Source organism: Molothrus ater, chromosome 2, assembly GCF_012460135.2.
Source record: "Molothrus ater isolate BHLD 08-10-18 breed brown headed cowbird chromosome 2, BPBGC_Mater_1.1, whole genome shotgun sequence".
In the NCBI taxonomy this organism is placed as follows: domain Eukaryota; kingdom Metazoa; phylum Chordata; class Aves; order Passeriformes; family Icteridae; genus Molothrus; species Molothrus ater.
Genome location: NC_050479.2, coordinates 83318598 through 83334981, shown reverse-complemented (window position 1 = coordinate 83334981; position 16384 = coordinate 83318598). Strand labels below are relative to the sequence as shown.

General features: G+C 40.0%; 1 protein-coding gene across 17 annotated transcripts in view; it reads left to right on the top strand.

The window, feature by feature from the left end:
- DLG2 (discs large MAGUK scaffold protein 2) overlaps nucleotides 1-16384 on the top strand; it is a 984854-nt gene that overhangs the window by 140578 nt on the left and 827892 nt on the right. For 11 of the 17 annotated variants that reach the window (XM_036384308.2, XM_036384333.2, XM_036384316.2 and 8 more), the window contains one exon: nucleotides 7592-7690. In XM_036384308.2, coding sequence (XP_036240201.1) covers nucleotides 7592-7690 — 99 coding nt within the window. Of the gene's footprint in view, nucleotides 1-7591; nucleotides 7691-14532; nucleotides 14971-16384 lie in introns of those variants that run through there. The other 6 variants (XM_036384398.2, XM_054518564.1, XM_054518563.1 and 3 more) reach the window with 3 other exon arrangements.

Sequence of the window (16384 nt, the reverse complement as noted above, 5' to 3'; positions counted from 1 at the left end):
GCTAATTAAAATAGCATGCAAAGATTATTTAATTTAAAATAATTAGTCATGTTTTCCCTTACAATTAATGATTAATGACTTACTTTCTTTTTTTTTTCTATTTCCAAGTATTTGCATTTGCTTACAGCTCTGGTTGCATTTTCATGGCAAGATTGTGATTTCACTAATGTGAGCTAAAGTGTGGAGGGAGTCCACTGAAGCTAATGAATAAGATGTCACTGTGAATGTGTGCAGGTGGGCACAGCTGGAATCAGACCATGTGCTTCAGCACGTCACTCTTGCTGCAGGTGACCTTTCTGCTTGCAGGGCCTCTTGCCAGGTGTCATTACCCCATGCTTGAAGGGATCTCCCAGCAGCCACAGCTCCCTGTCTTTCTTCTGAGTTTGATACAGTGCACATAGAGCTCCTTCCAGAGCTTGTTTCTGCATTCAGCCTGCCCTCTTCAGCTGTAGATTTTGCTTCCAGGATATTTTATGATAGTGAATTCTAAATGAGCATTCATTAATTATGTTCAGCCTTTTAATTTTTCTAGTCCTTTTCCTCCAGCCTTCATAAGAGTTCAGTAATAGCTTCTGCTTTATGTGAAAGAAATAGATCTTTAATATCCCAAATTACTCTTTATGTTTTATCTTCTTGATGCCCAGCAAAGTGCAGGCTGATAGCTGAAAGGTAAAGGAATGAGGAGAATGATCTCAGATTCCAGTGAGCTGAGGAAAATGCATTTATTTGTTTAATGTTTTAATCTCATTCATTCTCATGTTCAGAGGTGTCTAAATTTGCCCTTTGGGGTTTAAATACAGTGCTACCACGAATGCTTTGGAAAATACCCCATTAACAATACATTAGTTAATTGTCTCCATTTCTTGCAGGCAGATATCTGCCTGGCACAGAGCTACAGCTGGGGTGTGTCTTTGCCTGAAAACTGTAACCAACCTCTCCAGTCTCATTCTTTGAGTGTCATTTTCATGCATCTGAACTGTAAATTATTTATCTCTTCATCCTAGCTGCAGAGTTCATCTTTGTGGTTTTTTTTTTTTTTTTGCTCATTTTCTTCTCTCTGCCACATCAGATCCTGCCAACCTCTGCTATTCAGTGTGCCAGGTCTTAGCAGGGGAGACTGTATTTCAGCAACAGCCCTCTCAAGGCTTGTGTTTGCAGGGGCTCTGGTGGCTGCACAGTGCCCTGCTCCCTTCCCTTCCCTCCCCAGTTATCACACATGGCAGAGTCCCCCATTGTGTGACCTTGGTGAGTCTCTGCTGCCTGGAGAAGGAGACACATGAGTGCCTTGATTTGTCTCCCAGCTTGAAAATAAAGCTCTGCATGAGCTCTTCTCTTTTCTGCCCCCTTACTTCTCTCTCCTGAGACTCCTCCTGGAATAGTGCATCCACATCACAATGTGGGAAAGATGTGGACTGTTGGAGTGAGTCCAGAGGATGGGGCTGGAGCATCTCTCCTATGAAGTCAGGCTGAGAGAGCTGGAATTTTCAGCCTGGAGAAGAGAAGGCTCATGGGAGACCTTAGAGCACCTTCCAGTACATAAAATGAGCTTATCAAAAAGATGGGCACAAACTTCTTTGTGGAGAATGCTGTGGTAGGACAAGGAGTAAAATGTTTTAAACTAAAGGAGAGTAGATTTAGATCTATATATAAGAAATAAGGTTTTTTTACAATGAGAGTGGTGAAAGACTCAAACAGGTTGTTCAGAGAAGTGGTGGGTGACCCACCCCTGGAATCGTTCAAAGTCAGGCTGGATGGGACTCTGAGCAAGCTGCTCTAGTGGAAGGTGTCCCTGCCTGTGTCAGGGGCATTGGAACAGACAGCCTTTAAAGTTCCCTTCCAACCAAGCCATTCTATGATTCTATAACAAGTGACACTGGAGACAGGGCCTGGATCAGCAAAATCAATCCTGTGTGTGTCTTCTGGTCAGTCACCAGGTTTGAGTTTGTGGGGCCAGCTGACTCCAGCCAGCTTCATCTGAGCTCTGTCTGGGAGGAGAAAAGCTGGTGCATGAATTACTGTCTCCTCCCTGTCTGAATTCCCTGCCTGGAAAGTCAGTTGTCTTGCTGTAGATCAGAGTCACAGTGCAGCTAGATAATTGTGTGATACAGATAGTGAGGGAAATCAGGTCTGAGTGTGGGTTTTGTATTAGTCCAGCAAAAGTGCCTACTCCAGTAACTGATGGCTTGGATGAGAACTTTTAGTGAATGGTCAAATCTGTATCAGGGACGAGCAAATGCAAAGTTCACCAGTGATATTCTGACATCCAGAAACACACTGAGAGCAAGATTTGCTCTCAGGAGGGTGGAGCAGCATTAAATCAGATCCTGACCTTTCTGAGACACAAGTCCACAGCCAGATAATTGTTCCTGAGCTGTAACACTCTTTAGGGCTGTCATAAAATTTTCTGAAAGGTTGAATCCATATTAGTTAAAGTGAAATCATAAAAATTCCAGGGCAAACTAAATATTATTGTGATATTTATGCTCACTTTCAAATACAATAACTTAAAAAAACCGCAAAGCACTTGTGATGTGATTTGTACAGTAGAGTCATACTCAAATGTGTATTTTTCTTCATTCACGTTTACTGGTCATATTGGGAAGACTGGTGCAGAAGAGACTGAAGGACATTCTTGCAGGGCTTAGGCATGAGACCTCATAGTGCTCTACAACATCCCCCTGACTTAAGACAGCTGCAAAGTCTGAGCTAATGCAATGTGATGTGGAGCAAGCAAACCTTGATGTCATCAAAAAATGAACAAGAAACCCTAACGTGGAAGTGGAAATAAAATCCTTTCTGACATCTAAATCATCTGACATGGAACTATGCCTTTCTATAGGGCCTTAGAAATACTGAATTAGAAAAGAAAGCTCTGCTATACTATTTCTGGGTTGAAATTTAGGCCCAGCTGAGGCAAATTAAACTGCTTGACTTCTGTGGGATTATATTTCTGACTTTTATTTCTAGCATGATCTGCTCTGGGATTGTCTGAGTTTTCAGTGATATTGATGAAAGTCATATCTTGTCAAAAAAATTTGTTGAATGACATTTCTTCCTGTAATAAGGAATATAAGAGGCATAGAAATAGGACTAGCAAAGCACTAGGCCTCTAGGATTATTTCTCTGCATGGCATTGCAAGAAAAACTCATCAAGCCCTCGATGATGCTTTGTCTCCCACTTGTCTCCCAGACCCTGTCCAAGATGTAAAATTTTTTTTTCTTTTATTTATTTTTTTTTCTTTTTCCTGTAGTCCAGTGATGCTGACAGCACATTCAGGAGAGCTGTCAACTCTGCATAGGTACAACAGAAAGGTGCAGAGCTTGGAGGACAGATCACAGGCACAGAAGGCATTCGTGCTGTTGCTGGCACGTTGTAAAGGATGAATTTGTCTTGAGTCAAGCTCTGGTTCACACACAGCTTGAACAGAGTGTGAGCAGGTTGTCTGTATCTGGCACAGAGGTGTGCTATGTTCTTTGCAAGTAGCAGTGTCCTGCTGAGCATCTCAGTTCAGCTCAGGTTGCTTCCTACTCCAGCATAGCTGCTGAATGAATTAATTTACATCAATGTCCTGCAAAATGGATAATTCCAGCATATATTATGTTGAAATGTAGCTTTTTAGATGTTCTAATGATTTTCAAATATGCTTGCTGTAGAAAAGTTAATTAAATACAAGCAGTATCTCTCAGAACAGTATGTTTCTGGGAGCATTTGGTTACCAAGATGATCGATTTCCTGACAAATATCAGCATCCAAAAGTTAACAAATCACTGGGGTTTTTTATTCCTTTCCTCTCCTCATGCAAATGACTTGGGGCAAGCCAGCATTTATTGACAGGCTCTCATGAGACTGGAGCAGAGCTACCAACTGGTGATCCAAAGTGGCCAAAGACATCTTGGGCAGCCTCTGTTTTGAACGTCTCTCACTAATAGCATAGAGGAGAGTGTTCCCCAAGCCAGTGGCTGTAGGGGAAGGTGCATTAGCTCTCTGAGCCCTAAGGCAGTTGCACACTTATTTGGGCTCATGGACTGCATGTAGTTCCTTACACTTCCACCCACCCTCCTGGGCCCTTTATAAAGCCGATTAGCCTTTTCTAGCCACATCTGCTCTAGAAAACATTCCATGTGTATAAATAAATTCAAAGTTCTGGAAACAATATCTTAGACCATGGAAGAGCAGAATAAAGTTTGCACGTATGTTTCCTGTTTTTTTTAAAATATTTTTTATATTCTCAGTCTTGGGCTTCACCCCAAGAAATTAACATGTGGTAACTATTGGGGATGGTTATAAGTTCCTCCTATTAATATATCCGGTATAAATTCTGGAAATTCTATAAGTTTTTACACTAGACTGGGGATTTCATACGCCTTTATTCCATGGCTTGGCTGCTGTAGGAGGACTTCCCATAGAAACTCATGGAAACCTCATATGCCATAATTGCCTGTGAGGGCAGATGCTCCTTCTGTCTGATTGCTGGCTCAGACATGAACTGGAACTTGCTGCCTGCTGAAAGTGGAACTGGCGACTTAGTCTTTCATAACTCGTATCTATGTACTTTGGCAAAGAGTAATCAGGCAGAGTTTTATTGTCACTTGATTGTGTCAATTGTGCATGTCCTAAAAAGCTACCTGCAAGATGTGTTATAAGGACAGAGAAACTTCACTGAGCACTGTTAAAATTAGACAAAATTAGCAAGGTAGGTAATGTGGTTATTATTTTATTAATAAATATTTAAATAATGATGTGAGTTTGCACAATGAGAGACATGCTGAAGAGATTATGGTCTAAATAGAATCTGTTAATTGTAATCTAAATAGATTAGTGTTAATTATACACAAAATTAGAAGGTTGCTTTAGGTGTGATCTGCAAGGCTCATGGTTACTATGAGTAAAGTTACCAAGTGAAGTTTTGATCTGCCCTTGCTACATTTGCTTGTGAAATCTATTCTGTTTCTCTGACCAGTTTGCAGAGAATAAGATCATGCTTTCTTCTGTGAAGAGGAAGATAGAGCTGTTCCAACTACCAGCCCTCTAAATGCAGGGGTGTGATAAAAAGTCTATAGTTTTGGCAGTAATTGTAGTTCAAGCTTGAAGTCATTATTTCCAGAACCTCCTGCAAGGATGTGTGAGCACGGTGCACGTTGTCCACTGCATTTGTAGCGTGTCATGGTGGGGCTGCCCGTTCTGCATTTCCTGGTTCAGGAATAATTAGGTGTTGCTGAAACACTTCTTTTGCATGGGCAGGCAGCTTTTGGCTAAAAGTATACAAATAATTTTAAGCAGGACAGACTTTTTGTTGGCCTCCAAAGGGAGGTTGTATGTAATCAAGAATAAGAAAAGACTGTAATCCAACATTGTTAGTTTTTAATAAATCTGTCGCAATGCACAGCAAGTATTCTTTCTGCCTCTTGGATTATACAGTGCCATATATTTCATAACAGAGAATTAAATATCTCTTGGTGTTCAGATGGATTTCTAACATATGCTTTGTTTAAGTTGGGAAACCATATATTATTTTCCTAATGATTATTGAAACTTAATACACTGGCATAGTGAGATGTTCCAGATTTATTACAATTACTCTCACTTGAGCTGTTTGAACCCCCCTAATGTCATTGATTTTCTGCTCTTCACAATGAATTTGTGACCCATTTCCCTAAGGAAAACAATGGAAACATTTCATAGCATCTTATGACATTGTTTTATGTTCTTTCAAAATATTGGAGCCAACTAATGGTGAAAAATTTGAGGAAAAACATGTAAAATGTAAACAAAGTAAGTTTCTTATCCTGTTTTGCAGCTGCACTCATTTGATAAATGTTACCATAGAAGTTTCTGCTGAAGCTTGTCAAAACCCTTTAGAGAAGTTGCAGGAGCTGAGCTCCTTTAGGATCGGGATCCTTTAAGTCTTGATGATTACAGCAAATAAATAATGTATTGATTTGAAGAGTTTATATTGTTGCCTGTAAATAATAACAATGAAAAACATCAGGTATTCGAAGAAAGCAAAGAGGAACTGAAAATTTTATGCATGCTTTTTAGGTCCTTGCAAAACCAATTTTCTCTTCTTGAAAGAAACATTCAGGGAGTTGCTTGGATCTCCTCTAGGCTCTGAGGCAAGACCTGGGTTCAGTTTCCTGCTGTCCTTAAAAATTTTGGCCTTGTTGTCTTTCTATGCCTTACTCCCTTCCAGATTACAAATGGAAGATACTCAACACCCTTTGGTGACTAGAAACCAGCCAAGGGAATGAGTGGTTCTCCATGTGAGGGAAGCTTGTGGAGTTCTGTGTACTTAGCCCCATGTAATGCTGAGCTACTGGACCTGATCCAACCTTTATACACAGTCTTTACTGGAGCACAAGACTCACCCATTGGTTCCAGTGAAGCTAAAAGCACGTGTCTAAGTAGTTGGCTGGGCTGGGGCCAGCACTCAGTCTTTTGCTGGACAGAGCCCTAAATAAACAACCGAGGTTCAGAGGAGAGAACATTTGCACATGCGAGTGTGATTTGGCTGTATCTGTGGCACTGGCTTGTTGTTTTCTAACTTGCGCTGGCAAAGGCTGCTCTACTTAAAATGCTAACAATTTCTTGCCTGTTGTGTTAAAATTGACTGCACTCCTGCCTGCACAGTCTAAAACAGGATGGCTGTAAATCACTCAGGGTGCTTGCAATGCCTGGCACCTACACGCACAAGACACTGAACTCTGTTTGAATCCTCCCTGCTTTCCTGTTTGTGCTTTTGCAGACTGCTCAGAGATTTTTTGAGATCCAAGTTAGAGGCAGTCATCACATTTCATTCAAAGGCTGCCTCTTCAAGCACATTATTGCAGGGCAGAGCATTGTAAACAGAGATGTCATTTGTAATATTTACTGTCTTAATGTAAAATCTACAGTAATATATTAGATTTCCAGCAGAAAATTGAAAAAACAAATACAGCCATTTACTATGTCTTCTGCCAAAGATATTATTTGAAGAATTACTGTGTGTTTTATGAGGGTTTTCTATAAGCAATGTAAGATTGAAATCTGTGTAAATGAAGGAAAAGTAACAAAAAAATGCATTTGAATTTAAAAGATTTACACATATGGTTACTAGTCAAGCATGAAACCTTATAAAAAATAAGGTGAATATCAAGAATTAGAAATAAGAAAACAAACCAGATAATTTGTTTGTTGTTGTAAGGGGATATATTATAATTCCTGCAGCTACTCCAGATGAGAGCCCCATCATGGTCAGCAGGTCTTTTTAGCAGGGCACTGATATCCTTCCTTATCTTTATGTTTTGTTGCTGAGAGCTGCTGAGCACCTTGAATGCCTTCTGAGGTCACACAGAGATTATGATAAGCATCATCTTGCAGATTTAGCCTATTAAGACTTTCATGGACTTCCATGAGAGTGCCTGTAAGATTAAACACAGAAAGTTTTGCATGAAAAAACATTGAGGTGAAAATCTTCTGTATAAGCCACCTGATACTTACCTAAATTCAAGGTACCCTTTTGTGTGTGCATGATAGTCTTTATGTTTAAATTTAATTGAATTAAAGCACACATCTCAGCTACTTTATTTATGTTTTATCCACCCTGTTCTTTAGCCTGCAGCTTCCAATGGATCAGAAGGGTCTGGCCAACGTGGTGAATGCAACAAGGAGAACCCAACTTTTGAAAACTATGTGGTAGACATGAAGACAAAGGTATTGTCCACTCTTTTTTTTGGATGGAGAATAAAATCCTTGTTTAATGGAGTTTTGCTGGAGGTGAAGTGTGTAGGACATAGTGAATTCAAGCTTCTGGATTTTTTTTTATTTCTGCTTAATGGCTGCATGTCCATTATTGCATTTGAATGAGGCTTACAGCTGCAGTCTATTGTGATATATTGCTAGCCCTGGGTATTTTATGCCGACCTAGGCAGGATTTAATTTTTATTTTTATGTACAAGTCTTGTTTATATTGGTGACGGTTCTACAGATTTGCTGATCTCAAGGGGGTTTCATTTTAGTCTATTTTTTTAAGTCCAAGTTGTTGTGCAGTTAGTAGGTTTTATTCCAGGTGTTTTCAGTCTCTTAGTCTGTGTTGTAGTTTCTTTTTGGTCTGGAGTCAGTTTGGAAGAATTTGAATGTCAGAAAAGTGCTGATTTTTGTATGGACAGCCTAATGATACCCATCATAAAACTCTGCTGAATAGCATTACTTCATGGCTGTGGTAAGGGGCTGTGTTACACTCCCCTGTCTCGCTGCATGCAGGTGAAGTCACAAGTGTTTCATTATAGTATCTCCATGATTTTCATAGGTTCACAACTTGGCTGGAGCAATTCCCTTGGGCTTAGGTATTATTATGTAGACTTTCAGCCTTGGAGTCATTGTGTATTTTTCCTTTTTGAAGTGAAAGAAACTTATTAAGTTTTCTTTTAAAGTAAACGAGCTGGAAACATGATGAAGAGAAAAGAGACATTAACTGAGCTGGTGTGCTTGTGTGGTACCTTGTAGACTTAAGCAATAGTTGTTTCCAACAGTTGAGACTTGGGGATTATTCCTCTTGTCTAAAGCTTTTCCATGCTCTTTATTTCCATTTCTAGATCAATTTACCTGTTCATTATGTTTTAATAATAATCTAATTTTCAAACGTGATTTTCTGCGTTTCTTGGGTTGTTGCGTTTCTTGGGTTGTTGTGTTCCCAATTAGAAAAATTTTTGTACCATATGGTAGCGTGGTGGTACTTGATAGTTGAAATGCAAGAACATATATACTCATTGAAATTTGTCTTTATATTTATGGAAGATTTTATTTCTCCAAAGCAAGGAATTATCAAAAGTTTGATATATGCCCTAAATACATTGTCTCCACGAGGATGTTGTGAAAATCATGGGATGTAGTTGATGTCATCTCTATTTCACAGCATGATTTCTGTTACAAATGGCCAGCTGAGCAATGCACCATCCTCCTACTTAGATCCACTGCAAACCCCGGACTGAATGTTTCTCCATCAGCAATTCTATGCACTACATTTTCATGCTGTTCATATACAAAGTGTACCTGAGAGGAAACTCTGAAAATTGGCAACTCCACTGCCAAACTCTAAGATGTTCAGAGCTGTGAGTAGTATTTTGTCCAGTTCTCGGTACCATGGGATAGTAGATAGCAGATGTTTTGTTTTCATTTCCAGGATCTTGTGGTTTAGTGTGTCAGTTCACTTGAAAGCATCATTTTGTCTGATTTCTTTTTCAAGTGAGTGTGCTTGAGTGTTAGTGGCTGCTATGACAGTGACACCTAGCTATTTAAGAGTGGCTACATGTTTGAACATATGTGACAAAGGTTTTTAGTTGCTGATGATCAATTGGTTGTTAGATTTACCTCCCCAGGCAGAATGCTCAAGAATGAAAAAGAGCTCTTCATTCACCATTGATCTTGAGAATTGAGAACCACCTTGCACGTACTGCCCTTGAGTACCATGTGATTCTGTTGCAGGGCATCCCAGCCTGCACAAAGCCAGCAGAGCATTTGTAACTGAAGCACTTCTGTTTGTTTCAGAGTAAGGGATTTCTGTCAAACAAGAAAACAATTATGGATTTGTATAGGAAATAATAGATTGAAAAAGCATTAGGCATAAGTTTTAAACTAACGGAAGTTGCAGGGCTTTTGAAAGGCTTGCTTGTACAAGGACCTTCAGAGCTCTAAGATGGGTCAAGGACCTCTGCCCCATACTCTGTCATGCTGAAAATTCATGTCCTACAATCCTAGAAATCGTATTGTATTCCCAGCTTGCCATACTGCCTTCTCATAGGACCCCAGCTGGTGAGCATGTGGCAATGAGACTGCTGGAGAGGTTGCACTGTCTCAGAAATAGCTTGTTTGGTTTTTCTTCTGGGGTAGTTTCTTGTCTAAAGTGGTGCAAACTCCCACATACTACCTAAAGGGGTGATAAGGTGGGACTGTATTTGGGGTAAGAAGAGAGGGAATCCCCTCCAGAACTGTGCAGCAGAAATTTTTTTTGGTGGCTGTTGAGTCCGTGGGCAGCTGGGTGCACAGACCTTGTGGTGAAGGAGTGGAGCTGCCTGTCCACCTGTCCCTGTACCCATTTTATCATCTACCTTCAGGCTTTGAGAGACAAGGTCTGCTTCTCTACAAAAAAGAGAATTCTCTTTTTCTTCTCATTGGAAAAACTACCAGCTGGAGAAATTGGTCAGGACTCCAGCATCAATTGTGCTAAATGCAGTGAAATTTGCCATGCACTGGTGAAGGGAATGATTCGTGTTATAGCTTCTGTCTGAGACTCTCATGGGCCTCAGGCCAGTTGCAGAGCTGCTGCTCTTAGGGCTGCTACAGTTAGGAGGGGAAGAATTGCTAATTTGGTGATCTTTAAATTAACACCAGGACTCCTGGGCTTCTGATTCAGCCTGGGAACTACATTAAAATTCTGAATGACTAAGGTATACAGAACGTGCTTTCTGAAATTTGTATTAACTTATCTTTCTGGATGAAGAAGGATTTATTCTAACATTTCATCTGTAATACAGCTTTTAACTACATATCCAGGATCTACAAGATTAGTAGTTTCTGTCTCTCTTTCTCTTTTTTTTCTTTTAAGTGTACCACAAAGCAGCCTTCATAAAGGAACTGTCTCATGAGATTTTACCTTGTAGCATATACTTACTCAGATCACTTGAATCCTGGTGTTAACCTACTAAGTAACCAGTTGGTATCCACAGGAACTGGGTTCAAGTGGTATAAGTGAGCTTTGGCTGTAAAGACATAATTTGCCAACTACATCAATTGCCCTCTTAGCAGACGTAATCAGGAAAGTATTTATTTGTAGCTTGTTGGAATGCAATATAGAACCTGAAAAGAAGAAAGACAGTATAACCTGGGAATGTAATACCATCAACAAGTACTCCATAGTACACAATTTAAGATACATTAGGAGTAAATAAACCTTTCTCTATTTTTGTAAGACCATGCGTGTGTTCATGTGTTCTCTGTGTAGGTGCATAGAGCTCTAAATAGTCACTGGCTAAATTTTTAAGATGCTGACATTACTAGTGCAATGTTAACAGTCTGGTTAGATGCCTCCTTTCTTTGTGTCTGCTCCAAAACTTGGAGCCATAGTGGTCTTGTTTTTCATAATCTCTACTCTTTAAATAAAAGAAAATAAACCAGTTATGCTTTAAAAAAATTTTAATTTTTTTAAATTAATTTTAAAATTAATCTATTTTTCTTTACAGTTTTTGCTTTATAATATTTATGTTTCAAAAGAATTTAAGAAGTGTTTAAGAAGGTGCATAATGAAAGATTTAAAAAATCAGAATATTTTCTAATGTTTTTAGCTTTTACTAGAAGCTTGCTTTTACAAATATTGAATGCAGTGGGATGTTGCAGGCTCTGATTCTAAATATAGTGGCCTAATTAAACCCTCTGCTTTGGTTATCCAAGTGGAAGTACCTGGATACAATGAAGACTTTAATGCCAGAAAGGATCATTAAATTGTCCAGTGTAGACTGCATTAAAAGACCATCCCATTTCATGCACTCACCTCATATTACTGGTTTTTGTATGACTTAAAAACAGATACCTTGGTAAAATTAGAGAAGAAGGAAGCAGTCAGCTGGGCAGATGGTTTTCACATGGTGATCCACAGAACCACTGGTGTCACAGTAGGAAATAGTTGTTACTCTTCCTATATTAAAGCTTCCCAAGAGTTAGAGCTCATCGCAGACGTTATTTTTTACCATCTAAGTTGACTATGAGCAACTATAAACCATGTCTTTTCACCCCAGATGGCTGCTCCTCAATTTTTTTTGGTTTTTGGGTCAAGCCTTTCTATAGTAGATTTCAGTCAGGATCATATGTACATATAAGAAGAAGGCTGAAAGAACAGAGGAGAAAATAGAACTAAGCAGTGATATGACCTCCAGAAATTAGAGCAGAAGGAGGTGTTGCTAATGAAGGGTAAAGCACTGCTAATGATTTGAAAAATCTTATTCTTGGGGAGACAAAATGAATAGAAAAAGTATCTAGTTGGAGAAACAAAATTAATCAGCTCAGTCTCTTTTTGGGGTCTGGGATAGGTTGTTAATGGACATGAGGGACTGTGTCTTTGAAGAAACACTAGAGACCCATTGACATGAGTCATCTGTTGCCAGTCATTGTGCCTTAGAAGCTATGACCAGGAGCCCTGGCAACCAAAATCAGCCTGTGGAAGTTTGAAGCAGGGGTCTGCATCCCCAAAAGCATGTCTTCCTTCTGTCTTGGGCTATGGGAGATTATGGGGGTAAAAAGTAGGTGGCAGTTATTTTAGGGAGCAAACTGCTCAATTATGTATTAACTTGAGGAGCACATGTGCAAATCCTGCTCTGTTAAATGCTCATTGTCATATTTAATGGAAGGAGGTGGCAGTCAAAAATTGGAGGAGTGCAGGAGGAAGCTTTTTGGTACACTGAGGGAGCTGGGTGAGTCACGTTCATGTAAGCATCCCCAAAGGGTTGAAACCCTCTGTTTTTCAAATAAATTTTAAATAGGATCATGCATTCACTGGGATCATCTCACAAGAGTAGAGTTGCAAGTAGAAGCATTTACAGATCATGCACTTAGAGACCAATTTCAAAATACATCTCCATATGCCAGTTTCAAGTCTGAGATGAAATTTTACAGCCAAGTCATTAGGTAATTATATGTATGAAATACTTCATACCTTCATACCTTCAATACTTCATACCTCAAGCTAGATAAGCTTGAATTAGAAGAGAACAAACTGTTGGGGTGCTTTACACTCAAGTGTTAAAATATCTGCTGATTTTAGAGTTGACTGAATTTACTTTTACACAATAATGCTTAGAGCACAAGAGTGGCTTATGTTACACCACATTAATGGGTTAATTTCCTCTTAAGGAGATATTTAATTTGTTCTTACTTCAAGGATGTTTGGAAGTTCCCTGTCTCATGTAATCTATAGTTTAATAAACTTGTCTGACTGTTTGGCTACTGGACTAAACCTCAGTAGGGAGAAAACCTGGAGGTTCTAGCACAGCCTGTAAATGCAAATCAAGTTTGTTTTTTGCACATGGGTTTGCTCACAGTGAATTAAAGCCTTAGACACAGTTCTAAGTGCTCTGGAGACTTTCTCTTTAAGATGTTGTATCCACCAGGACTTTAATAGTTGGGGGAGGGTTGATTGCTCTCTGACCACATATCTGATTCACTATGGATTTTGTAACTTTGGTAGCAGTGACCTCATTTTGGCAAAATAATATGTGTCATTTACTGAGCGTCTCACTGCTCCAAAAATCACGGGAATATTAGGGTTATAACCTGAGTAATTTATGGAAGAGAGATGACTCTTAAATAATCTTTTATTTTCTTGGAAAGACTTATTTTATTAAAAACATATTTTAACTCTGAGTGAGAATGAGAGATCCTCAGCAAAGCACCCAGGGGAGATTGTGCTGTCCAGTGTGTTGAAAAGGTGAATTGTAATGTATGGGTGTCTAGACATTTCCTCTTGTTGCTGTCAACAGTCCAGTTGGCTGTATTTTTTTTTCCAGTGAATAGGAGCATTGATTTTCCTCTCTCTTTGGCCAGAGCTTTCATTTTACATATCTTTCCCCTTCTGAGTCTCTTTCTCTCTCCCTCCCTTTTTTTTCCTCTCTCTCTCTTCCTCTGTCTGGAAGAGAGGGAAGCCCGTAAGAGTTGACAGCAAGCTTTCTAACTCAGAATGATTCATGTAAAACACCTGAAAGGCAAGCTCTGCACCAGCATCACTTCAAGAAAGGTAGGGCTGTGGGGACTTAAAGAGTCTGTAAAACTCCAAGCAGAACATAGAGAAAATGAGATAAATAGATTAGGTCTTTGAATCTGTCAATGATGTAAGAAAAGTTTGGGAGAGAATTTAAGGAGTGTTTAAGCTCTGTTGTTAAAGGTGCTTTCTTTTAATTAAAAGTTTGATGTATTTTTCATAGGTGGGGGAAAAAAAAAGGTTCCCCTACAAAGCTTTGAATAATGTATGCAATTTAGGGGTTTTTTCCACGGGTGGTAAACTGTAATTATATCACTGTTGTGCTGACAGATCCACGTGCATGTGTAAATATGCAAATCCTGGTTCTTTCCCCTGACTGATTATTTTCTGCTGTAGCTAAAGTTCGCCTTATCCAGCTGTTATTTATATTCACTTCCCAAATCCAAATCTGACCCAGTAATTCTGAGCAATTGTAGCTGTGACGCACGAATTCTCACACACACCTTCATGTTTCAATCATGCACTTCCAGCAATGTGTGTTTGTAGGAATCATGCTCTTAATAAAACCCCTTACAACCCAAAGCAGTTGTTTTGGCAGAGAAGTGACAGCACTGTGATAGATGGGCCCGATAGTTGTGTGTTTTGTGCTTGCTCTGAGTTAGTAGGGAAGAGGAGGGAGAGAGCGAGTGAAAGGGGGGAGGAAAAAAAAGACAGGGAAGGAGAGAGCGGGAGGGAGAGAGATTGAGAGAGAGAGAGAGAGAGAGAGCGAGAGAGAGGCTGAGAGAGAGAGAGACTTGGCAAGGGAAATCTTATGGGTATACTGAAACAGCAGATCAGAATTGTGAAACCAGAGCTAGGGCTGAAATGTGATGCTTTTGCTCTTTTGTGCTTGTTGTGGTTCTCATCTTCCCATTTAGAGGGCTGCATACCATTCAACAGCATATTTTGATCTCAGATTGAACAATGCAGCAATCAAGCCTGATAAGCCACCTGGAAGTTTTGCTTGAGACGATTTCTAGTGGGTTTACTGATCCCTGTGAGCATCATGACTGCCTTTAGCATTGTGGAGGAGGACTCGAGTTTCTTATGAGGGCCCCACTTGGAAAAGCCGGCTGTGCAGATTCAAGCCTCCGGTTCTGTTCATGCTATTCAAAAGCCTTTCCTCACCCTTGCTGATTTATTTTTATGATTTACATACACTCCTGTGGAGATTTACAGAATGGATTGTCTGTGCATTGTCACGACCAAGGTAGGACTGGAAACATTGCTGTTCTGTGTACATATTTCTCTGCTATTTTTCTGTTCCTGTAATTAAATAGATTGAGCATGTACTGTGTCAGGTTGCAAGATAAAGTGATGAATAAGCTTTGCTTCCACAAGCATTTTGTTCTCTTTATCTGTAGATTATGCAGTTTGTTTCTATATGACTTTCTAAATTATATGTTTTTTACTTATTTTTTACTAGCAAAACAAAAAGGATTTCATATTTTATCTTAGCCTATGCTTGTGTCTATTAATAACTCTAGCAACTAGAGCACTTTCAGAATACATGGTATACTGCACATATTTTCTCAGCTTATCAGTTTATTCTGTAAACTAAAGAATAATAAAGAAAGGGGCATTATATGGGTCCTAGGATTTTAAGGGGGCCAATCAGATGTAGTTTAGATAGTCATGGTGTTTCTGATTGGAGAGATGCAAGTTTCTTGTGGCTTATTGTGGCTTTTTTTGGGAAAAAAACATAGATTACTTTGCCTCTGTAGGCCTGAGAAATAAAAATGCCTAGGTCCCAGTTCAGCACTCTTATACTGATTTTAGATCTAGCTGGACTGTTTGGAAACAGTCCTTCTAAATAATTTTTTCTGAACATGAATGCAGACAATTTATTTTCCACAGCAGCGGCATTAGGCTAAGGACCAGGGTTAGGGACACTTCCCAACCTAAGGATCTGGTGTAGGCTTAAGCTGAGTGATTCCTTGAGACATCTTCAAACTTATCAAACTAACTTAATATTAAATGGCAGGGTGATGATAAGGGAACTCCCTTTCTGTTGCTACAGGGCAGGCAGCTCAGCGCGTGTTTGCAGCTGCCTTTGCACGTGGTGGTGGTGGGGTTTGTAAGGAGCAGTTAGCAGGGGACATCCAGCTTTGGGGTTCAGCACAGTGCTCCCTGTTCTGCCTTACTTTTTCTGAATTTCATAGTTTCCAGAGGACTTGCAAAATGCCTGCGGTGGCCATACCACCTGAAGGCTGCACAAATGATAAGGCAAAGCAGGGGTTAGCACTGCTGGCATCACTGCTGTCATTTTTTGCGTCACAGCTGTGCAGAATGGGGACACCCATGTGTAGCATGGAGAAGGGCAGGAAGATATACCCTGGGCACCCATGGGCAGCAGAGATGGGCGGTGGGTGGCCACTGCAGAGAGCAGGGAGCGCGGTGGAGCCATGGAAACAGATGCCAGCTGTCATTCCCATCTTGCTGGTGGAGAAACCCATATGGGAAGAGAACAAGAGGTGAATGAGGCCACAGAAGGAGGATAAATTGGAGGAGGCTGTGGCCTCATTCACTTCCCGTTCTTTCAAGGTCCTCCTGGCTCCCACAAGCTGTGCTGAATCTGAGACTATATCCTCAATCACCCCTGGAGCAGAGCAGGGGCACTTGGG